General features: G+C 46.0%; 2 protein-coding genes across 2 annotated transcripts in view; one reads left to right on the top strand and one right to left on the bottom strand.

Moving 5' to 3' along the window:
• The first annotated feature begins 6210 nt into the window (after positions 1-6210).
• Positions 6211-16487, top strand: LOC145360748 (cellular retinoic acid-binding protein 1). The gene is made up of 4 exons (XM_080216142.1): positions 6211-6452; positions 8066-8244; positions 13615-13728; positions 16065-16487. Exons 1-4 carry the CDS (start codon positions 6383-6385, stop codon positions 16113-16115), a joined length of 414 nt encoding a protein of 137 aa, XP_080072268.1. The 5' UTR covers positions 6211-6382; the 3' UTR covers positions 16116-16487.
• The window catches only part of slc25a44a (solute carrier family 25 member 44a), an 80833-nt gene continuing 65308 nt past the window's right edge, over positions 8185-23709 (bottom strand). The window contains exon 4 of the mRNA XM_080216141.1: positions 8185-8268. Coding sequence (XP_080072267.1) covers positions 8266-8268 — 3 coding nt within the window. The 3' untranslated portion in view covers positions 8185-8265. The remainder of the gene's footprint in view (positions 8269-23709) is intronic.

Here is a 23709-nt window from a genome sequence, read left to right as displayed (position 1 = left end):
CAGTGTGTGGCGACTAGAGGATTTTCACAGTAACTTCTTTGCAGTGTTAATGTAAGCCTACTTGTGACACTAGTAAATAAACTTAAAACTTACATTAATAGAACCGTCATCAACTTCAAGTAAACAAAATAAATCTTTACACTTGATCAGACACAGAGGGAGCACACGGCTCTCACAGTTAATGCTGTGAGCAATCAGCACTCACCTTACTTCACTTGCCCTTGTCTTGCTTGCGTATCACTTCAGTCACACCAGTAGGAAAAAAAAGGAGGCGACGGTGACACAGTGGTTAGCACTGCTGCCTCACAGCGCCAGGGAATCAGGTTCAATTCCACTGGGTCACTGTCTGTGCGGAGTTTACACGTTCTCCCCATGTTTGCGTGGGTTTCCTCTGGGTGCTCCGGTTTCCAAGTCAAAGATGTGCCAGTTAGGTAGATTGGCTGTGCTAAATTTCCCCTTAGTGTCCCAAGATGTGTAGGTTAAGAGGATTAGCGGGATAATTGTGTGGGGTTACAGGGATAGGGTGGGGGAGAGAGCCTGGGTAAGATACTCTATCAGAGTCGGTGCAGACTCGATGGGCCGAATGGCTTCTTTCTGCAGTGTAGGGATTCCATGATTCTATCAAAGGAAACCAGCAGAATGTGACAATGCTATGCTTAGGCAACAAAATATCTTGTGGGCTGCACTCAGAAGCCTGATAGGCCATATGAGACTCCTAGGGTGCCATTTGCCCAACAATGTCCTTCAGTGCTACTCCTGCGCTGTCCTGGGGAGCACTACACCATCAGAGGTGTGAGAGGAAAGCGAGACACAGCTCTCAGGTAGAAGATCCAGGTACTGTTGCAAAGAATAAGTTATCCCTGCTGCCCTGGCCAACATCACAAGGATAAAACATTTTCTGGTCATTATCGCATTGTTGTTTGTGGGAGCTTGCTGTGCACAAATTGGACGGTGGTGTTTCCTACATTACAACAGTGACTACAGAAGTACTTAATTGTGAAGAGCTATGGAATGTCTAGACGTTGCAAAAGGTGGTGTAGAAATCTTTTTAGGGAAAGAAAGCTGCCATTCTGACCCAGTCTGGTCTATATATGCTTCTGATCCCACCCTAAGGTCATTGACTCTTAACAGTCCTCTAACTAGCAAACTACTGAGTTCGAGAAGCAGCCCCAACACCTTGGGGCATCCAGGGATGGGCAATATATGTAAGTCTTGCCGGCAAGATCCAATTAAACCCTAAGAATGAATTCAAGTAAAATTAAATCAACCAAAGCAAGACTGATATGCAAAGAGAAACATAGGAGCAAGAGCTAATTGGCTCCTTGAGACTGCTGCATCATTCAGTTAGAACATGACTCAACACATTCTTCCCTCACTATCTTCGTATTCCTTGCTGTCAGTGATATCTGGAAATCTATATACCTCTACTTTGAAAGTACTCAATATCTGAATCTCTACAGCTCTGAGGTAGAGAATTCCAAAGATTCACTGCCCTCAGCGGAGGTATTCCCCCATCCCAGTTCTAAATGGACTGCCTCTTACTCTTAGATTGTGTCCGCTGGTTCGAGAATGCCCTGCCACTAGCCAGGGGCACCATCCCTCCTGCCTCTACTCTGTTGAACCCTGTAAAAAAAAAGTGTTGTGATTTCACCCCTTATTCTTCTAAACTCCAGATAACACAGGTCCATTCTCCTCAATCTCTCCTCATGGGACAATCCCACCCTCCCCCAGCTGTATCTTACCTGGTGGCACTCGATCTAGAACACTGTCATGCTGGTCCACATCACTAGTGAAACTTTGAAAATCGGCATTAGCTGGAAACCATGATAAGGGGTGGCGCAGTGGTTAGCACTGCTGCCTCACAGTGCCAGGGACCCAGGTTTGATCCCTGGCTTGGGTCACTGTTTGTGTGGAGCCTACACTTTCTCCCCATGTCTGTGTGGGTTTTCTCTGGGTGCTCCAGTTTCCTCCCACAGTGCGAAAGATGTGCTGGTTAGGTGGATTGGCCATGCTAAATTCTCCCTCAGTGTACCCGAACAGGTGCTGAACTGTGGCGACTAGGGGATTTTCACCGTAACTTCATTGCAGTGTGAATGTAACCCTACCTGTGACACTCATAAATAAACTTTAAAACTTTAAGGAGCCTCCAAACAACTGAATATCTCTCCATCCACTTTGAGGAAACTCAGAGCTATTCCGGGACGTGAAGCTGCATTGGCAAATTGACTGTCTATCGGAGAATCCATTCCGTTTTCCCTCCCAGTTAAATCAGCAGAAATGAACATTGAATTTCCACAACCTTCTCCCTAATATCAACACTACGTCTAACAAAGGATACTGGGCAAAAGTGGGCAAGTGAAGTTTGGTACAATACAAATAATGCTCTGACTGAATGACAGGACACATTTGAGGGGCTGAATGGCCACCTTCTCCTTCTCTGAATCCAATCCGGTCATACCCAATGTCTACACTCCTGGCCCCACTCCAGTAACGAGCTGCCAAACTGACCGAGACAATCTCGCTGCGCTCAGAGTCAGACCGTACCAATGGTGTGACCTGCTATCAGACTGGCCAAGGAAGTTGATAGACCACCAGCAAAGAGTCTCACATCTTCCCTGGCCAGCCAGCACCTTGCTGAGGGATATTTCTGGTTGATGAGCAGAATAAATTTATGTCGGGAGGGGACTGAACCCCATCCATTAGTCTCCTTAGATTTCAGAATCCCACCTAATTTCTCAAAGATTATGTGCCTGTTGGTGGCTTCTGTAATCTGTTGAAAAACTCGATTCAACTTACAGAATAATGTGACTTAAGGGCAACTAAGGAGTAGGCCTGATGGGAAATTTGACTATGTAAAGCCTGAGAAAGATGATGAGGTGGAACATTGGGACAGTAAGAGGCCATTCATCCTATCAATCCATTGTTAATTTATGGATGTGTGTTACAGTTCAAACGGGGACCAGAATTTTATCATCCTGCCTACCACAGGAATCGGAGTGGGCGAGAGGCGGACCATGATCTCGAGTGGGATTTTACAGATTCAGGATGAGTGAGGCTGTAAAATCCCACCCAGGGAATCTTGAGTTGCTGTAGCAACATGCATGATGTAGTCTGGAGTTATGGGTAATGATGGTAGAGGCTCCAACTTTTGTTCTTCACGTTGTTGACCAGGAATCTCTCCTGCCATTGATGTGCGTTGGAAGGATTCACAGGCTGATACTCAATCTGTTTGGCCACATTATGAACGCATCTTCCTCGACCATCAAGTCCTGGGGTGGGAATCAAACTCAGAAGTTTCTAGCTCAGAGGCAGGGATACTACTCACTGTGCCACAATACCTCCTCACTGTTGACTTGTACCACAATCCCTCAATCCTGTCTTTGTACCCTCAATACCCGTCACCCACCTCAGTCTGAAACATTCTGTTGGGTTAGGGTCCATGACTCTTTGGTGGCAAGTTCCACGTTTAAGGGTGAAAATTCTGGTTGGCCCAGGTGGCTGGGTCTGGAATTGCCGGTGGAACTGGGGGTGAAGGAGGCCAAGGTTGGAAGGAGGCTGGCATACCAGTCTGAAAGAGGTGGCAGGATGGACAAGTGCTGGCACTGAGGTTGTAGGAAGGAAAATGAAGAGCAGTGAGTGTGGTTTTCTCCACCTTGGGGAGAAGGGAGGATGTGAGGAACAAGATGGGAATACAAGAGTGGGAGTAAAATCATAGTTACCATTCACATATACATGTATGTGTGTATATGTGTGTGTTATAGACAATCATGGTTACAACACAGAAGGAGGCCTTCCTTTTCCAACTTTTACAGATGCACCATAGAAAGCATCTTTTATAGCTGTATCACAGCTTGGTATGATTCCTGCTCTGCCCAAGACTGCAAGAAACTACAAAGTGTCGTGAAAGTAGCCCAGTCCATCACACAAACCAACCTCTCACCCATTGATACTGTCCACACTTCCTGCTGCCTCGGAAAAGCAGCCAGCATAATTAAGACTCCATGCACCCCATTCGCTCTTCCACCTTCTTCCTTCGGAAAAAAGATACAAAAGTCTGAGGTCACGTATCAACTGACTTAAGATCAGCTTCTTCCCTGCTGCCATCAGACTTTTGAATGGACCTACCTTGCATTAAGTTGATCTTTCTCTACACCCTAGCTATGACTGTAACACTACATTCTGCACTCTCTCCTTTCCTTCTCTATGAATGGCATGCTTTGTCTCTGTAGCTTGCAAGAAACAATACTTTTCACTGTACACTAATACATGTGACAATAATAAATCAAATCAAAATCATTCCTCCCGTAATGCCTGTGCTAGCTCCCTACAAGTGCAAAATATCTATTCTACTCGTCCTTCTTTATCCTATTGCCCTTCAAATCAATTCTCTTCAGATAATTGTTCAGTTCTCTTTTATAAGTCACAATTGTCCCAGTTTCTAGGCCACTCTCCATCAGTGCACTCCAGATCCTATCCACTAGCTACACACAAAAAAACCTTTCCTCTGTATCTCCAGTTCTTATCCACCTTAAATCAGTGTCCTCTGGCTCTCAATCCTTCCACCAACAGGGACTTGACTGTCTACTCTGTACAGTCACCTGATAGTTTTGAACACCTTTCTCACATCTCTTCTTCGTCTTCTTCAGCAGTGGAGGCTACCTCGTTAAATGTGTTTAAGTCACAGGTAGATAGATTTCTGATCAATAAGGGAATTAAGGGTTATGGGGAGCAGGAGGGTAAGTGGAACTGAACCACTATCAGATCAGCCATTGAATGGCGGGGCAGGCTCGAGGGGCTAGATGGCCTACTCCTGCTCCTAGTTCTTATGTTCTTATGTTCTCTCATCCAAGGAGAACAATCCCAACATCTCCAGTCTAGCCGGGCAACTTTAAGTTCCTCACCCCGGAACCATCCTTGTCAATATTTCCTGAATTCTCTCTGAATCCTGAAATCTCCAGAACTGGACGCATTACTCCAGTTGAGGCTCAATTAATATGTTACAAATGTAAGAAAATAAAGACGAAGATAGCGTTGGGCTGAGCTGGGGCTGCGGGGTGGTGGGGGTGGTGGTGGTGGGGCGGGGGGCAGGGGGCACGTTGATGGGTGGGAGGTAAGACTTTAATTTTTGGCAACGTTGGATCACTGACTGTTATACGCACCACCCAACGTGGAGCCGATGGGCTAGTGGTATTACCGCTGGACTGTTAATCCAGAAACTCAGCTAATGTTCTGGGGTCCCGGGTTCAAATCCCACCACGGCAGATGGTGGAATTTGAATTCAATCAAAAACAAATCAGGAATTAAGAATCTACTGATGACCATGAAACCATTGTCAACTGTCGGAAAAACACATCTGGTTCACTACTGTTCTTTAAGGCAGGAAATCTGCTGTCCTTACCTGGTCTGGCCTACATGTGACTCCAGAGCCACAGCAATGTGGTTGACTCTCAACTGCCCTCGGGCAACTAGGGATGGACAATAAATGCTGGTCAGCCAGTGACACCCATGTCCCACGATTGAATTAAAAAAACGTTCTCTTCAGGGAACTTTGGTGTAACGAGCAGTCTATCCATAGAATCCCTACATTACAGAAGGAGGCCATTTGGCCCTTTGAATGTACACTGACAACAATCCCACCCAGGCCCTATCCCTGTGTACTAACCCCCCTGGGGAATTAAGGGGTAATTTAGTATGGCCACTGCACCTAACCAGCACATCTTTGGGCTGTGGGAGGAAACCGGAGCACCCGGAGGAAACCCACGCAGACACAGGGTGAATGTGCAGATTCCGCACAGACCCAAGCCGGGAATCAAACCCAGGTCCCTGGAGCTGTGAGGTAGCAGTGCTAACCACCGCGCCACCCGAACAGCTGCCTTACACTAACGCCAGACATTCAGGTATTTGAAATCCATGACTGGAGGAGTAGACGTGACAGAAGATTGTCGAGGATGAGTGCGATTGGGATGCGAATGGGGGGAGGGGGGAGGGGGGTGGTGGGGTGGGGCAAATATCTAAGTCAGGGGTTCTCCCTGAGCTGTGAGCGATAGTGCCTGCAATTGTCTCACTCAACCAATGGGCACCGGCTTCATTCCTTTCAGCCAATCTGCGAACAGTGTGGGGTCTCCGCCGGGGACCCGAGCTCCATCCTCCAGCCACACACATGACGAAACAAAAGAGATGCTGTCACTTTAAATATAAGGCTGCAGTTGGGTGGGTTTGGACTCTGGGCGCACGCTGTGTGATTCAGAACTCTGGTGTAAAGAGCTGCAGAATTTGAGAGGCAGCAGCTGGGAGGCTGATAGCAGCCAGCGAGCAGCAATTTCTTCATTCCTCAGAGAAGCTGCAGCGTAACACCAACACTCTGTGAGGAGAAGTGCACAAAATGCCCAACTTTGCTGGCACTTGGAAGATGCGGAGCAGCGAGAATTTTGACGAGCTGTTGAAAGTACTGGGTAAGGTTTTAACAACACCTCTTATTCCAACAATCCCTGCTTTTAGTTGCTCGTTATCCGTCTGCCAAGCACAGATGTACAGAGCTGGTCTTTACGTTCTCATCCAGTCGTGGTTTGCCTCTCTTTAATCTTTTGGTACAGACAAACCAAATAATTATCTTTCCCAAAGTCTAATAAATATCCTGACAAAATGCAGACACCAGCTCCATCAGGAAATACATTCATTCCACCTGGCTTCCGAATTCTCTTGTACAATTTTCAAGAATTATCCATGGCACTTTTGAAATATTTCGCTCCTCAAACTTGTGATTTCCCCAAGCGAGACTCTCTGATGTATCAGGTCACCTTTTTTGATAATATGACCATTCTATAGTTAGTGGTGTTTGTGAGTAACTGGACAGGAGCGTGCAGGGAATGAAGGTGGGGGGAAGGGGAGGGTGGAAGGAGTGAAGGTGGGGGGGAGGATGGAGGAACTGAAGGTGGAGTGGAGAGATGTGGGTGCCCAGGGGAAGGGGGGGGTGGTTGGGTGGGGGAGGGGAGATGTTGCTGATGTTCAGAAATCCCTTCCCTCACATCCTGCCATCGCCTCAAGCAGAGAGTTCGAATTGTGTTGTGGGCTTGTCAAATTATGTGAAGTCCCTGGAATAGAAAAGATTGCTAACCTCCCCTGCCACCAGCCCCCGCCCCCCCCATCCCAAATCTCCCTGTCCAAAATCTCCCCCCAGCCATAAATTCTCCTTTCTTTCCCCCATAGGGTGGCACAGTGGTTAGCACTGCTGCCTCACACCGCTGGAAACCCGGGTTCACTTCCCAGCTTGGGTCACTATCTGTGAAGAGTTTACACATTCTCCCTGTGTCTGTGTGGGTTTCCTCCGGGTGCTCCAGTTTCCTCCCATGGTCTAAAGACGTGCTTAGGTACATTGGCCGTGCTAATTCTCCCTCAGGGCATTGGAGTGTGGCGACTAGGGGATTGTCACATTAACTTCATTGCAGTGTTAATGTAAGCCTACTTGTGACAATAAATAAATAAAATTGAAACTTTTTAAACTTTATCTTCCCTCCCCTTCTCCTTTCCCCTCTCTGACCTCAAATTACTTCCACCCTAAACCTCTCCCTGCTCTAAATTCTTGCTGCAAATTTCTCTCCCCTTTCCCCTTCTCCCCTCCCCTCCCTGACCCCAAATTTCCCCCACCCAAATTCCCTTCTCATCCCCCCATCCCAAATTGCCCCCCAATCCCAAATTCCCCATGTCCCAAATCACTGCTCCTTCACTGAACAAAGGCGGAATCTGGAGTCAGCCTTTCAGTAACACTGGTTTATTCACAAAACCCACAGACTCCCTCTTCCTCCTCACCACAGGTGGAAACCGCTTCTTGTGTGTCCAGAATAATACCCTAACCTTTTCACAATTGGTAATAGTTGCTCAAACTCACAGCTAGAACATGCACTTCATTGTGACAGGATTGCCAACATTAACTGCACCCACCCCACAGACATAAAAAATTGAAGAGATAAAGCAATTAAACGAACTGCGACTTTGAAGGATGAATCTTCTTTGAGTCACTGAGCCTGTCCTGAACTGACTGTACATCTCCCTGAATGTCTCCGTTCAGGGGTAAACGCAATGCTGAGGAAGGTCGCAGTGGCTGCAGCATCTAAACCGCTGGTGGAGATCAGGCAGGACGGCGACCAGTTTTACATCAAGACTTCCACCACGGTGAGGACCACCGAGATCAACTTCAAAGTAGGAGAGGAGTTCGAAGAGGAGACGGTGGATGGGAGAAAATGCAAGGTGAACCATCAGAACGCCGGGTTACTGACAATTCAAAATGGTCAGACAATTAGTATAGTTCATAAAGAGAAATGAAATGATGAATAATGTGAATCGAGCCACATAAATTAGACAGCAAATTGCTCAGCAATTGAGTTAATAGATCATTCCATCTGAATTAGGCTGTTACATTGAATAGCCACCTTGTGGGTTAAGCATTTCCTTCCGCAAGACTTTCCAGAATAAAATGCAGCATTTCAGTACTTGGTGCTGGCTGTGAGTAAAGGGGACAGAAGCATTTAGAAGACAGTAAAAGGAGATATCAGATAGTGAGGGCGATGTGCCACAATGAAACACAGAATGCATCATTAACGTGGAACAAATAAACTGTGGGTGGCCCCCTGTAGCGACTGTAAAAGTGAAGGGTGACTAATTTCTCATCAGCTGGAGCATCACCAAGCTCAGTTTACTTTTAATTAATGATGTGGTAGATAATTCACTTTGCAGTAACATCTCAGCAGCTCCTGGGCTGATAACATTTAAATAGATTAACTTCCTCCCAATGCTTGGGCAAAATACGAGGGCAAAAAATGTTGTCTCTCTCTCTCTCTCCCTTTCCCACTATTTCATTCTTTATCTCTTTTGTCTATTGGGACTTGCCTGGCGCTCTGCTGCTCTCAGTCCATCTCTCACACTCCTGTGGCTCTCATTAGGTGTTGTTTATTGTGATATTGCTGGACTCCCGCTGGCCAGTGATTAGCACTGCTGCCTCACAGCACCAGGGACCCAGGTTCGATTCCCAGCTTGTCTGTGTGGAGTCTGCATGTTCTCCCCATGTCTGCGTGGGTTTCCTCCGGGTACTCTAGTTTCCTCCCAGTGTCCAAAAGACGTGCTGGTTAGATGCGTTGACCGTGCTAGATTCTCCCTCAGTGTACCCTAACGGGTGCCGGAGTGTGGCAACTGGGGGATTTTTACAGTAACTTCATTGCAGTGTTAGTGTAAGCCTACTTGTACATTAATAAATGAACTTTATCTTTAAATAGTGACCGCTGACTTCAATTCTCAACACATCACTCTGGATGTACAATGTGCTGACAATAAAAAAGGAAGCAAGAGAGACTTGCACTTCTATAGCACCCTTCATGACCTGAAGCTATTGAAAAGCATTTTCAATCAATGAAGAGTTTTTTTTGAAGTGTAGTCATTGTTATACGAAACGAAGCAGTCAATTTGCTTGCCGCAAGCTCCCACAAATGTGATACTGGTCAGACCATCAGTTTTTAATGATGCTGATTGATGGATAAATATTGGCCAAGTCACCTGGGAGAACTCCCTTGCTCTTATCTGAAACAACACCATGGCAACTTTAACATCCTGAGCACATCTGGGTAAGGTAGCACCCAAAATATGGGTCCTCTAACAGGGCCACAGGATCCAAGCTGGTTGGTGAAGCTAAAATCAAGACAGAGAACTTTTCTTTATCAAGAGAATCTTTTGGCTTGTTCAGTCTCACAGCTCTCCTCCCACTCAATCTAGTGTCCCAGCTGTCCCTATTAACAGGTACAGTTAATATCCATCGTAAAAGATAGCAGCAGAAGGAGGCCATTTGGCCCTTCGAGCCTGCTCCTCCATCATCTATTTTTCTTAACCATAACCATGTCATTGACAAACCTTAACAATGTAATTGATACGGCAGAACACAGCACATCCTCAGCAGTGCCCAGGCTAGTTTTTGTGTTCATGTTTCTGGAGTAAGACTTGAACACACAACCTTCTGACTCGGAGAAGAGGTTTCCCCATTGCCTTGTTTCTTGTCAGCCATTGGTGTCACAGTGGTTAGCACTGCTATCTCACAGCGCTGGGGACCTGGGTTCAATGCCAGTCTTGGGTCTCTGTCGCAATATTTTATTTGGACAATAAATTGGATTTTGCTTCAGATGATTTCCCATTGGAAAGTTTTTCCTACCAGACAAATTACAATCATTTATTTCAACAAATCATTTACCAAACTGGTCTTCCTCCCATATTCCAAAGATGTGCAGGTTAGATGCATTGGCCAAGCTAAATTGCCTCTTAGTGTCAGGGGGATTAGCAGACTAAATATGTGAGGTTACAGGGATAGGGCTTGGGTGGGATTGTGGTCAGTGCACACTCAATGGGCCAAATGGCCTCCTTCTGCACTGTAGGGATTCTATGATTCTAGGTTGTGGTTTTCGTGTAGTTAAAGATATAAAAAGTCTGATGCTCTGGGTAAAGCACCTGAGGTGTGACAGATATATACCTGAAAAAGCAAAGTATTGTGGTGGTGTAGTGAAAGAGGGAAGTAGGATGGGAAAGGCACGATGGACAGAGTGGTCTCTTTCTGTGCCATGTCCTTTCAAAAGCAGCTGATCTGCCATCTCCCACTCTACACTATAATACTCTGATTAAGATCCAAGTGATGTTCAAATTACAGTAGTGAATGGAATTAAATGAGTTTTTTGATCTGTATTTCCATTTGATATTTCAATATCTTCTTGGTGAATCTATTCTACATAGACTATTCTACACAGGCAGCACAGTGGCACAGTGGTTAGTACTGCTGCCTCACAGCACCAGGGACCTGGGTTCGATTCCTAACTTGGGTCACTGTCTGTGTGGAGTCTGCACGTTGTCCCTGTGTCTGCGTGGGTTTCCTCCGGGTGCTCTGGTTTCCTCCCACAGTCCAAAGATGTACAGGTTAGATTGATTGGCCATTGCTAAATTGACCGTAGTTTTGGGGGGTTAGCAGGGTAAATATGTGGGGTTATAGGGATAGGATGGGATTGTTGTCGGTGCAGGCTCGATGAGCCGAATGGCCTCCTTCTGTACTGTAGGGATTGTACCATTCTCTCTAAACCTAAGATAGAGGGGCAAATGTATGAAATCATGTTCCTGCCCCGGAGTCTCACCCAGCAGGACTGCTCATTGAGAATTTGTGTGCGTTCTGCCCACAGTAATGGTGATCATGAAGCTACTGGCATCTGTGGCTTTGAAAGCCCACTTGGTTCCTTCAAGGAGGGAAATCCACTATCCTTACCCAGTCTGGCCTTAACTGCCCTCTGAAATGGCAAATAGGGATGCTGGGCAACAATGCCCATGTCCCATGAAAGAAATTTAAAATAGCTTTGATCTATCGGCCATTGGACGCAGTGATCAGGAGTTCAAGTGGGCAAACTCAAAGACCCTCTGACTGTGAAACACGGAGGGTACAGCCCCTGATTCCTGGTGGGTGAAACCTGTTCGCCAATAAATGATTTCAAACTCCCGATAGCAGAGAATCGGAATTCCTGAGCGATGCACCAGAATTTCTGTTGCTCTGAACCAGCTGATCAGGTTGGACTCTGATTTTGGTGGCAGAGTGGTCAACGCTGCTGCCTCACAGCACCAAAGACCAGGGTTCAATTCCCAGCTTGAGTCACTGTCTGTCTTGAGTCTGCTCGTTCTCCCCTTGTCTGGTGGGTTTTCTCCAGGCACTCCAGTTTCCTCCCACAGTCTGATAGACAGGCTGGTTAGATGCACTGACCCGAACAGGTGCCAGAATGTGGTGACTAGGGGAATTTCACAGTAACTTCATTGCAGTATTAATGTAAGCCTTACTTGTGACCCTAATAACTAAACTTTTAACTTTAACTTTAATTCTGTGACCCCAATAAAGTGATTTCTGATCAACTGGGGACGTGGTAGTTTAACAGACTAATTGATTTGATTTATAATTGCCTTATGTATTGGGATACAGTGAAAAGTATTGTTTCTTGTGCGTTATACAGCCAAAAACATACTGTACTTAGAGTACATAGGGGAAAAGGAAAGAGCGCAGAATATAGTGTTGCAGTTACAGATAGGGTGAGGAAAAAGATCAGCTTAATATTTGATAGGACATTCAAAAGTCTGACAGCAGCAGGGAAGAAGCTGTTCCTGAGTGGTTGGTACGTGACTTCAGACTTTTGTATCTTTCCCAACGGAAGAAGGTGGAAGAGAGAATGTCCAGGGTGCATGGGGTCATTGATTATGCTGGCTATCTATATCCATCTTATACTAGTGTAACTCCTAAAAACATATTTGTAGTGTGACATGATGATATTTATTACCAACCCTTAGTTGCTGTGATATTATTAAAGATGAAGCTTTTAGCTAGGTCAGGCTGTTTTAGCTTCTCCTCCCAAGGAAGATTGGCGAGCTAGTTGGGTTTTGATGCCAATCCAGCCATCATCAGACTTTAGTTACAAATCACCAGATTAGTAAATTCAGTTTCATAATTTAAGGATGTAGGTAGCATAGTGGCAATGTTACTGGAGTTGTAACCTCGAGACCTCCAGGGCCAAGAGTTCAAAGCTCATCATGGCAGCCAAGGGAATTTAAATTCAATTAATGAATACATCTTCCATAAAATTCTAGTCTCATAAATAATGGTAATGAAACTACAAGATAGTTGTAGAAACTCATCTGCTTTAATGTCCCTTTAGGAAAGGATATCTGCCATCCTTACCTCGTCTGGCCTACATTTGTTTAATTAATTTGTGGGACATGGGCATCGCTGGCTGGCCAGTATTTATTGCCCACCCCTAGTTGCCCTTGTTCAGAGAGCAGTGAGATCAACTACATTGCTGTGGCCCTGGAGTCATATGTAGGCCAGGCTGGGTAAGGACGGCAGATTTCCTTTCCTAAAGGACGTTAGTGAACCAGATGGGTTTTTTTTGACAATTGACAATGGTTTCATGGTCATCAGTCGATTCTCAATTTCAGATTTTTTTTATTGAATCCAAATTCTACCGTGGAGGGATTCGAACTGGGGTCCCCAGAAGATTAGCTGAGTATCTGAATCAATTATCTAGTGATATTACCACTAGGCCATCGCTTCCAGACCCACAGCCATGTGGTTGACTCTTAACTATCCCCCCGAGATGGGCAAGCAAGCACTCAGTTCAAGAGCAATTAGGAGTAGGCTACAAAGCTAGCCTTGCTCGTGAAGTCCGTATCCCAAGAACGAAATAAAAAAAAATACTTGGTGCAACAGGATTTGAACCCATGACTCCTGGGTTGAGAGAAAGTTTAAAATTTATTTATTAGTGTCACAAATAGGCTTACATTAATACTGCAGTGCAGTTACTGTGAAAATCCCCTAGTCGCCACACTCCAGCGTCTATTTGGCTACACTAAGGGAGAATTTAGCACGGCCAAAGCACCTAACCAGCACGTCTTTCAGACAAAAAGGACTCAAGGAGAAAAAGTGAGCGAGCTCTCACATTCCCGTGCCCAGGACCATAACAGTATAAATATCTAGTCCTTGAGAAGCAGAAGACTAGGTGAAGAGTTTATTTTTGTGTGCGTGACTGAGATCTATTACTACCATCTACTTCCTTTTCCCTGCAGAGCCTGCCCAACTGGGAAAATGAGAATAAAATCTATTGCAAGCAAACTCTTCTAAGTGGCAGTGGACCTAAAACACACTGGACACGTGAACTGGTCAACAACGAGTTAATCCTGGTATGTGATTGTGCTTTTCTCATTGACTCACTGTCAGAGGAGGTCATATTCAATAGGGCAGTGTTTACAATGGTCACTGTCTGGAATATCAAGATCTCCTTTGATTTCCCCTTTCACTCATGGTACACAGTGATTGTGCTCGTGGGTATGGCTAGTTGGAGTCACAATAAATTAATGTCCATGATTAAATTGTCCTGCGGCTGGCAATTTCTCAGATAATCATCCCCAATGTTGCTGTGTGTCAAAACCTGCCTCAGCTCAACTGCTAGATGCCTCCCATCTCTGTCAGAAATTGTCTAGGTTGAAGACTTCCTCATATCCCCAGGCTGCTACTTAACTGCCAGAACATGAAGGAGCAGAACATCAGAAATAGGAGCAGGAGTAGGCCATCTAGCCCTTCGAGCCTGCCCTGCCATCCAATAAGATCATGGCTGATCTGAAGTGGGTCAGTTCCACTTTCCCGCTGTCTCCCCATAACCCTTAATTCCCTTGTCTGTCAAAAACCTATCTACCCGTGTCTTAAATATATTTAGTGAGGCAGCCTCCACCACTTCAACAGGCAGAGAATTCCAGAGATTCACCACCCTTTGAGTGAAGAAGTTCCTCCTCAACTCTGATCTAAACTGCCCCCCCACCCTTATCTTGAGGCTGTGCCCTCTAGTCCTGCTGTCCTTTCTAAGCGGGAAGAATCTCTCTACCTCTACCCTATCCATCCCCTTCATTATCTTATACGACTCTATAAGATCCCCCCTCATCCTTCTAAACTCCAACGAGTACAGACCCAGTCTATTTAGTCTCTCTTCATTGTCTAAACCCCTCATTTCCGGTATCAGCCTAGTGAACCTCCTCTGCTCTCCCTCCAAGGCCAACATATCCTTGCGCAAGTGCGGCGACCGAAACTGCACACAGAAGTAGGCCAATTGGTTCATCAAGTCTCTCTTTTTTAATTCATTCATGGACATAGGTGTCGTCTCTTTTGTCCACCTCTAGTTTCCCTTGAAAGGCAGTTGAGACTCAACCACGTTGCTGTGGCTCTGGAGTCACATGTAGGCCAGACCAGGTAAAGGTGCAGATTTCCTTCCCTAAAGGACATTAGTGAACCAGATGGGTTTTTCTGACAATCGACCATGGTTTCATGGTCATCAGTAGATGCTTAGTTCCAGATATTTTTGAATTCAAATTCCACCATTTGCCATGGTGGGATTTGAACCCCGGGTCTCCAGAACATTAGCTGAGTTTCTGGATTAATAGTCTAGTGATAATACCACTAGGCCATTGGCTCCACTATTCTCCTCTGCCATTCAATAAGGTCTTGACAAATCTAATAATCCTCAACTCCACTTTCCCACCTTATCCCCTTGACTGCTGATTGAAAACCTATCTCAGCCTCCAACATGCGTAATGACCCAGCTTTGACAGCCCTCTGTGGTAAAGAGTTCCACTACCCTCTGAGAGAAGAAATTCCTCCTCATCTCTGTCTTAAATGGGTGGCCCCCTTACTCTGAGATGATGCCCTCTAGTCCCAGACTCTCCCACAAGGGGAAACAGCCTCCCAGCATCGACCCTGTCAAACCCCCTGAGAATCTTATATGTCTCAATAAGGTCACCTCTTATTCTTATAAACTCCAGTGAGTATAGGCCTAACTTAGTCAACCCCTCTTCCAAAGAAAATCACTCCATATCCCAGATCAACAGTGGACCTTCTGTGCAGTGCTGAGGGAGTGCCGCACAGTCAGAGGTGCCAACTTTCAGATGTGACATTAGCCTGAGGACCCTCAGATGGATGCAAGTAGCACCTTTCGAAATTGAGCAGGGCCTGTTCTCGCCGGTGACCTGGCCGATACGTACCCCTCAACCAACACCACTTTACTTCATCACTCTCGTGGCGCTGGTTATGGGATCTTGCTCTGCACAAATTGGCATACTTTCTACCTTACAACAGCGACCGCAACAGTATTTCAACACCTATAACGCAGCAAGGGACATCCAATGATAAAGGCAAAATACTGCAGGAACAAAAACAGAAAATGCTGGAAAATCTCAGCAGATCTGACAGCATCTGTGGAGAGAGAATAGAGCCAACTTTTCGAGTCTAGATGACCCTTTGTCAGAGCTCTGACTAACAGTCATCGAAACATTGGCTGTATTCTTGCTCCACAGATGCTGTCACACCTGCATTTTCTGTTTTTGGGTGAGGCACATTCAATGGTTCTGAAAGGTGCTACATAAATGCAGTTTCTTTAAATTCCTTCCCAACTGAACTTAAGTCTTGAGCCTAAACTTTAAATGTTCTTTAAAATAAGTGGATAATAAAATATGTTTTTCTTTCATTTTAGACACTGGTGGCCAATGATGTCGTCTGCACGAGGGTCTATGTTAAAGAGTAACTGCATACCATCTTATTAATATGGGGACAACCCATATTATCTCCTGATTACAGTGTGCGTAATGGTTACTGATACCTAGCAGTGACGTTCCAAGTCTTGCATTAACGTTGTAGTGTGTTTTGTTTTAATATTGAGCGATCTCTTTTGATGTTTGTAATAGTGTAAATCAGCTGAGGTTTCTGAAGCGTATGTTGTCTCACTCAGTCTTGTACAACTTTGTATTTCTGATGTAGAAATGTTGAGTTCCTCACTGATTAAAGTTTGTTTGGTGCGTTTCTGGATCTCACTGAAGTGGTACTGGGTTCGCTCATTGCAAAACAAATTGAATGGACAGAATGAGTTGAAGAATAAATTCACAAAGACATGTTCAAAGCAGACTGGGCCCTATCATTTCTTTAAGAAAAGACTCTTTTGAACAAAGAACAGTACAGCACAGGAACAGGGCATTCGGCCCTCCAATCTGTGCCGACCATGATGCCTGCCTAAACTAAAACCGTACACACTTACACAGTCTGTATCCTTCCATTCCCGTCCTATTCATGTATTCGTCTCGATGCCCCTTTAAATGCTGCTATCATACCTGCTCCCACCACCTCCCCAGGCAGGGCATTCCAGATATTCACCACCCTCTGTGTACAAAAAACATTGGTTTCAGGATTTCTTCCTGCATATCACTTGTACACTTGGCTATTAGGCAGAGAGACAACTGAGTGTAAGAACATGAATAGGCCATTCAGCCCCTCAAGACCACTCAGAGGTCTGTGGTCTACCATAAGAACATAAGAAATAGGAGCAGGAGTAGGCCATCTAGCCCTTCGAGCCTGCCCCGCCATTCAATAAGATCATGGCTGATCTGTCGTGGCTCAGTTCCACATTCCCGCCCTCTCCCCATAACCCTTAATCCCCTCTCTTATCAAAAACCCATCAACCCGCGTCTTAAAAATATTTAGCGAGGCAGCCTCCACCACCTCAACGGGCAGAGAATTCCAGAGATTCACCACCCTTTGAGTGAAGAAGTTCCTCCTCAACTCCGTTCTAAACCGCCTCCCCTTTATCTTGAGGCTGTGCCCCCTAGTCCTACTATCCTTTCTGAGCGGGAAGAGTGTCTCCACCTCTATCCTATCCATCCCATTCATCATCTTATGTCTCAATGAGATCTCCCCTCATTCTTCTAAACTCTAACGAGTACAAGCCTAGTTTATCCAGCCTCTCCTCATAGCTCAACCCCCTCAACTCCGGCATCAGCCTAGTAAACCTCCTCTGCACTCCCTCCAAGGCCAAAATATCCTTGCGTAAGTACAGCGCCCAAAACTGCACATAGTACTCCAGCTGCGGCCTCACCAATGCCCTATACAGCTGCAGCAAGACCTCCCTACTTTTATATTCAATCTCCCTCGCTATGAAGGCCAGCATCCCATTCGCCTTCCTGACCACCTGCTGCACCTGCAAGCTGGGTTTTTGCGACTCATGCACAAGGACCCCGAGGTCCCTCTGCACCGTCGCCTGCTGCAGTTTTTCGCCACGTAAGTAATAATCCTTCCTACCATTATTCCTACCAAAGTGGACCACCTCACACTTGCCAACATTAAATTCCATTTGTCAGTTCCTGGACCATTCGCCCAGCCTATCTAGATCCTTCTGCAGACTCTCCACACCCTCCGCACAATTTGCTGTTCCACCAATCTTGGTGTCATCAGCAAATTTCGACACCCTACACTCGGTTCCCTCCTCCAGATCATCTATATAAATGGTAAATAGCTGAGGCCCCAGCACCGACCCCTGGGGCACTCCACTAGTCACCATCCGCCAATCCGAATAGCACCCATTGACCCCCACTCTCTGCCTCCTATTTGACAACCAATCCTCTATCCACGCTAACACCCTACCCCCAACTCCATGCCCCCTTACCTTCTGCAATAACCTCTTGTGAGGTACCTTGTCAAACGCCTTCTGAAAATCAAGAAAGACCACATCCACCGGCTCTCCTCTATCCACTGCCCTAGACACATCCTCATAGAACTCCAGTAAATTTGTCAGACACGACTTCCCTTTAACAAAACCGTGCTGCGTCTGCTCTATCAAGCAATTCCTCTCAAGATGCCTCGCTATTTCCTCCTTGATGATGGATTCTAACATTTTACCTACAACAGACGTTAAACTAACCAGCCTATAATTCCCTGCCTTTTGCCTGGCACCCTTCTTAAACAACGGCGTAACATTAGCCGTTTTCCAATCTTCCTGCACTTCCCCAGAATCCAGCGACGTCTGGAAAATAACCACCAAGGCATCCACTATCACCTCCGCCATTTCTTTCAGGACCCTCGGATGCATTCCATCCGGTCCTGGCGACTTGTCCACAATCAGCCCCTCCAGTCTGTCGAGCGCTGCCTCTCTAGTAACAGTAATGTCATTAAGACCCTCCAGTCCTACCACCTTTCCATCTCTAACACCCGGCAAATTATTCACGTCCTCCCCCGTGAAGACAGAAACAAAAAAGTTATTCAAGACCTTAGCCATATCCCCATCCCCTACCACTAAGTCCCCCTTCTCATCCTCTAAGGGACCAACGTTCTATACACTTATTCATTTGTGAGCCATGGGTGTCGCTGGCTGGGCCAGAATTTATTGCCAATCCCTAGGTGCCCGAGGGCAGTTGAGAATCAACTACATTGTTGTGGATCTGGAGTCACATATAGGCCAGATCGGGTAAGGAAGGCAGATTTCCCTTCCTAGTGGGTTTTTCCAACAATCGACAATGGTTTCACGGTCATCAGTAGATTCTTAATTCCAGATATTGTTTTCACCTCATATCCCTTAATAACTTGGTTAACATCACTTTTAACATCAAGTTCAGATTTGAAACTTAAAATTCATTGAATCATCAGAAGGAGGCCATTCGGCCCATTGAGTCTGCACCGGCAACAATCCCACTCAGGCCCTATCCCCATAACCCCATGCATTTACCCAGCTAGTCTCCCTGACACGAAGGGGAAAATTTAACATGGCCTGTACACCTAACCTGCACATCTTTGGACTATGGGAGGAAACCAGAGCACCTGGAGGAAACCCACACAGACACGGGGAGAATGTGCAGATTCCACACAGGCAGTGACCAAAGCTGGGAACCTGACTCTCTGGCACTGTGAGACAGCAATGCTAATCACTCTGCCACCGCAGCATTAATGACCGTCTGCACATTGAAAGGTCTGGCTCCACCCTATCTGTTCCCCTTAATATCATATAGCATAAAATACATGATATGGTAAATCATATATATATATAATTAATGTCATATGTCATAAAATATATAATACAAAAATTATATATACATAATTAATATCATATACCATATAAGATACGGTCAAATTACTCCCTTAAACTTAAAGATTCCACAGAATATAACTCTTGTATGTATAATTGTACTTTGTGGCTTAATCCTTAGTTCTGGGATCATTTTGTTCAGATCATATTTCATTGGCCACTATTGGAGTTGGAAATCAGAGATTGAATTTTCGACTGCAAGCGGAGGGTTCAGCAGGGTGCGGGTGTGTGACTGTATCCCTGTAACGGGTGTGTGTGATTGTGTCCCTGTAACGGGTGTGTGTGATTGTGTCCCTGTAACGGGTGTGTGATTGTATCCCTGTAACGGGTGTGTGTGATTATGTCCCTGTAACGGGTGTGTGTGATTGTGTCCCTGTAACGGGTGTGTGTGATTGTGTCCCTGTAACGGGTGTGTGATTGTGTCCCTGTAACGGGTGTGTGTGATTGTGTCCCTGTAACGGGTGTGTGATTGTATCCCTGTAATGGGTGTGTGTGATTGTGTCCCTGTAACGGGTGTGTGTGATTGTGTCCCTGTAACGGGTGTGTGATTGTATCCCTGTAACGGGTGTGTGATTGTGTCCCTGTAACGGGTGTGTGATTGTGTGCCTGTAACGTGTGTGATTGTGTCCCTGTAACGGGTGTGTGATTGTGTCCCTGTAACGTGTGTGATTGTGTCCCTGTAACGGGTGTGTGTGATTATGTCCCTGTAACGGGTGTGTGATTGTGTCCCTGTAACGTGTGTGATTGTGTCCCTGTAACGGGTGTGTGTGATTGTGTCCCTGTAACGGGTGTGTGATTGTATCCCTGTAACGGGTGTGTGATTGTGTCCCTGTAATGGGTGTGTGTGATTGTATCCCTGTAACGGGTGTGTGATTGTATCCCTGTAACGGGTGTGTGTGATTATGTCCCTGTAACGGGTGTGTGTGATTGTGTCCCTGTAACGGGTGTGTGTGATTGTATCCCTGTAACGGGTGTGTGATTGTGTCCCTGTAACGGGTGTGTGTGATTGTGTCCCTGTAACGGGTGTGTGATTGTATCCCTGTAACGGGTGTGTGTGATTGTGTCCCTGTAACGGGTATGTGATTGTATCCCTGTAACGGGTGTGTGCGATTGTGTCCCTGTAACGGGTGTGTGTGATTGTGTCCCTGTAACGGGTGTGTGATTGTATCCCTGTAACGGGTGTGTGATTGTGTCCCTGTAACGGGTGTGTGATTGTGTGCCTGTAACGTGTGTGATTGTGTCCCTGTAACGGGTGTGTGATTGTGTCCCTGTAACGTGTGTGATTGTGTCCCTGTAACGGGTGTATGTGATTGTGTCCCTGTAACGGGTGTGTGTGATTGTATCCCTGTAACGGGTGTGTGATTGTGTCCCTGTAATGGGTGTGTGATTGTGTCCCTGTAATGGGTGTGTGATTGTGTCCCTGTAATGGGTGTGTGATTGTGTCCTTGTAACGGGTGTGTGTGATTGTATCCCTGTAACAGGTGTGTGTGATTGTATCCCTGTAACGGGTGTGTGTCATTGTATCCCTGTAACGGGTGTGTGTGATTGTGTCCCTGTAACGGGTGTGTGATTGTGTCCCTGTAATGGGTGTGTGATTGTGTCCCTGTAACGGGTATGTGATTGTGTCCCTGTAACGGGTGTGTGTGATTGTGTCCCTGTAACGGGTGTGTGATTGTGTCCCTGTAACGGGTGTGTGTGATTGTGTCCCTGTAACGGGTGTGTGATTGTGTCCCTGTAACGGGTGTGTGATTGTGTCCCTGTAACGGGTGTGTGATTGTGTCCCTGTAACGGGTGTGTGATTGTGTCCCTGTAACGGGTGTGTGTGATTGTGTCCCTGTAACGGGTGTGTGATTGTGTCCCTGTAATGGGTGTGTGACCGTGCCCCTGTAATGGGTGTGTGCTGAAGATTGTGTCCCTGTAGCGGGGGTGTGCTGAAGATTGAGGGGGTGTGCCCCTGTCAGGCGTCACTGGATCCTGTTGCCTTTGGAATGCAAGACAATCTTCAAAGAGAGGCGGGAAGGGGTGCAGTTGGAAACTCACTTCCCTCCAATTAATAGCCCACTAAACTCTTTGAGAGGCTTGTTAAAAGGGCCTGACTGCAGGGGGCAAATCCAAACAGTCTGGGGCATATAATACACAGCTGTAGGGTTCAATATGAGAAGCTTTTTGCTAAACCAGGAAGAATTTTGTCACCAGGGGTTTTGCAGTGAGATCATTCAGCCGAATCTCTAAGGTTTCCCATCTCCCTCTCGTGAGCAAGGCAGTGGCAGACTCCATAATGGCTGCCATCTGCTTTTGAAGCCCCTACTCCAGCAGGCAGCTCTATCCTCCTTAATTATTCGTTCGTGGGACATGGGCATCGCTGGCTGGCCAGTATTTATTGCCCATCCCTAGTTGACCTTGTTCAGAGGGCAGTTCAGGGTCAACCACATTGCTGTGGTTCTGGAGGCACATGTAGGCCAGACCAGGTAAGGAAGGGCAGATTTCCTTTCCCAAAGGGCATTAGAGAACAGGTGGATCTTTCCGACAATGGGTCATCAGTAGATTCCCAATTCCAGATATCTTTTTATTGAATTCAAATTCAACCATCTGGCGTGGTGGGATTCGAACCCCGGTCCCCAGAACATTAGCAGAGTTTCTGGATTAATAGTCTAGCGATAATATCACTGAGCCATCATCTCCTGATTATACTCATGCCACAAATTGGACATCGAGTTTGCCCATGACCCAACCGGAGTATTAACATTAGATGGTTGCCTTGATGGGACACGGGTTTGGGACCCAGAAATTACTCTGACCCCGCTTTGAAAATCAAGCCCCTAGTTTCATTGGCTGTCTATTGGGCTGAGGGTTAAGTGTCCCTTTAGCCAGTAGTGTTTGAAAATAGTACAGAGGGAGGCAATTAACACTTTCCTCACTCTTTTGCAAAATTCAGAAATGATCTAAAGTAATGACACTTACTACTCAGTTTCACTTTATTCTTTAATGTACTTTATTCTTTAATATACTTTATTTCAGTAAGATATGGTAAATGCTAATGTCTGAACTGTAATATCAAAGGACAACAGCCTTGCTCTTAAAATCCACTCTTCTAGATGTGTGTTCAAGAGTGTCTAGTGGCTCCCTAGTCTGCCCCAGATAGTGGAATACAAAAGACTTTGACACATATCTGTGCTCAGGCACTCACTTTTTACAGTACAATGGGTTAGCACTGCTGTCTCACAGCGCCAGGGACCTGGGTTCAATTCCCAGCTTGGATCACTGTCTGTGAGCAGTCTGCGCGTTCTCCCCGTAGCTGCGTGGGTTTCGTCTGGGTGCTCTTATTTCCTCACACAGTCTGAAAGGTGTGCTGGTTAGGTGAGTTGGCCGTGCTAAATTCTCCCTCAGTGTAACATAGAACATAGAACCCTACAGTGCAGAAAGAGGCCCTTCGGCCCATCGAGTCTGCACCAAACACAATCCCACCCAGGCCCTATCCCCCATATCCCTACACATTTACCCTCTAATCCCTCTAACCTACACATCCCTGGACACTAAGGGGCAATTTCTTAGCATGGCCAATTAACCTAACCCGCACATCTTTGGACTGTGGGAGGAAACCGGAGCACCCGGAGGAAACCCACGCAGACATGAGGAGAATGTGCAAACTCCACACAGAAAGTGACCCGAGCCGGGAATCGAACCCAGGACCCTGGAGCTGTGAAGCAGCAGTGCTAACCACTGTGCTGCCCTTCAGTAAATGTAGATGCTTCAGTAAATATACACATGAAATACATTTACCTGTACTGAGTGTGTGTGTGAGTGTGTTTGTGTGTGTGAGAGAGAGAGAGAGGTTTCTACTCAACACTGGATTAAAACAGTGCGTATCTATTTCTTGACATGCAAATGTGTTAAAGCAGATCATGGGGTCATTTTGGAAGAACTTTTAGGAATTGAACTTATCTTAAAGCTTGTAATAAATTAATTGTTCACCATTAAATTTCATACTGAAATGTGTTTATTAAATCATTCCTGACATACTGCCAATCGTTATGACAGAGTGAAAAAAGTGAATCGGAATCAGGACTTTGCAAAGCATTATCCAGCCAACGAAGTCTTGTTGAATTCTAGTTATTTAAGTTTGGGGGAACAACAGGGACAAGGGTGTGAACTCGGAACATGTGACGATGTATTTTTTTCCTCTGCTGTGTGTTAAGGAATTTGGTGTGAGGAACCATTACCATGGATTTGCCTGGGAGCAAAACCCAGATATACTCTACTTAGCAACAAGAGA

The sequence above is a fragment of the Carcharhinus amblyrhynchos genome, chromosome 32 (assembly GCF_965287045.1).
Source record: "Carcharhinus amblyrhynchos chromosome 32, sCarAmb.v2.hapA, whole genome shotgun sequence".
NCBI lineage: Eukaryota > Metazoa > Chordata > Chondrichthyes > Carcharhiniformes > Carcharhinidae > Carcharhinus > Carcharhinus amblyrhynchos.
The sequence above is the reverse complement of the archived record's forward strand: the minus strand, read 5'-3'. Positions and strand labels throughout refer to the sequence as shown.

What these genes read in the sequence shown, in the direction of transcription:
- LOC145360748 (XM_080216142.1), top strand. Translation starts at nt 6,383, where the DNA reads ATGCCCAACTTTGCTGGCACTTGGAAGATGCGGAGCAGCGAGAATTTT. An exon ending in TGGATGGGAGAAAATGCAAG is followed by an intron (nt 8,245 to 13,614) that starts GTGAACCATCAG and finishes TTTTCCCTGCAG; the next exon opens with AGCCTGCCCAACTGGGAAAA. An exon ending in TCAACAACGAGTTAATCCTG is followed by an intron (nt 13,729 to 16,064) that starts GTATGTGATTGT and finishes CTTTCATTTTAG; the next exon opens with ACACTGGTGGCCAATGATGT.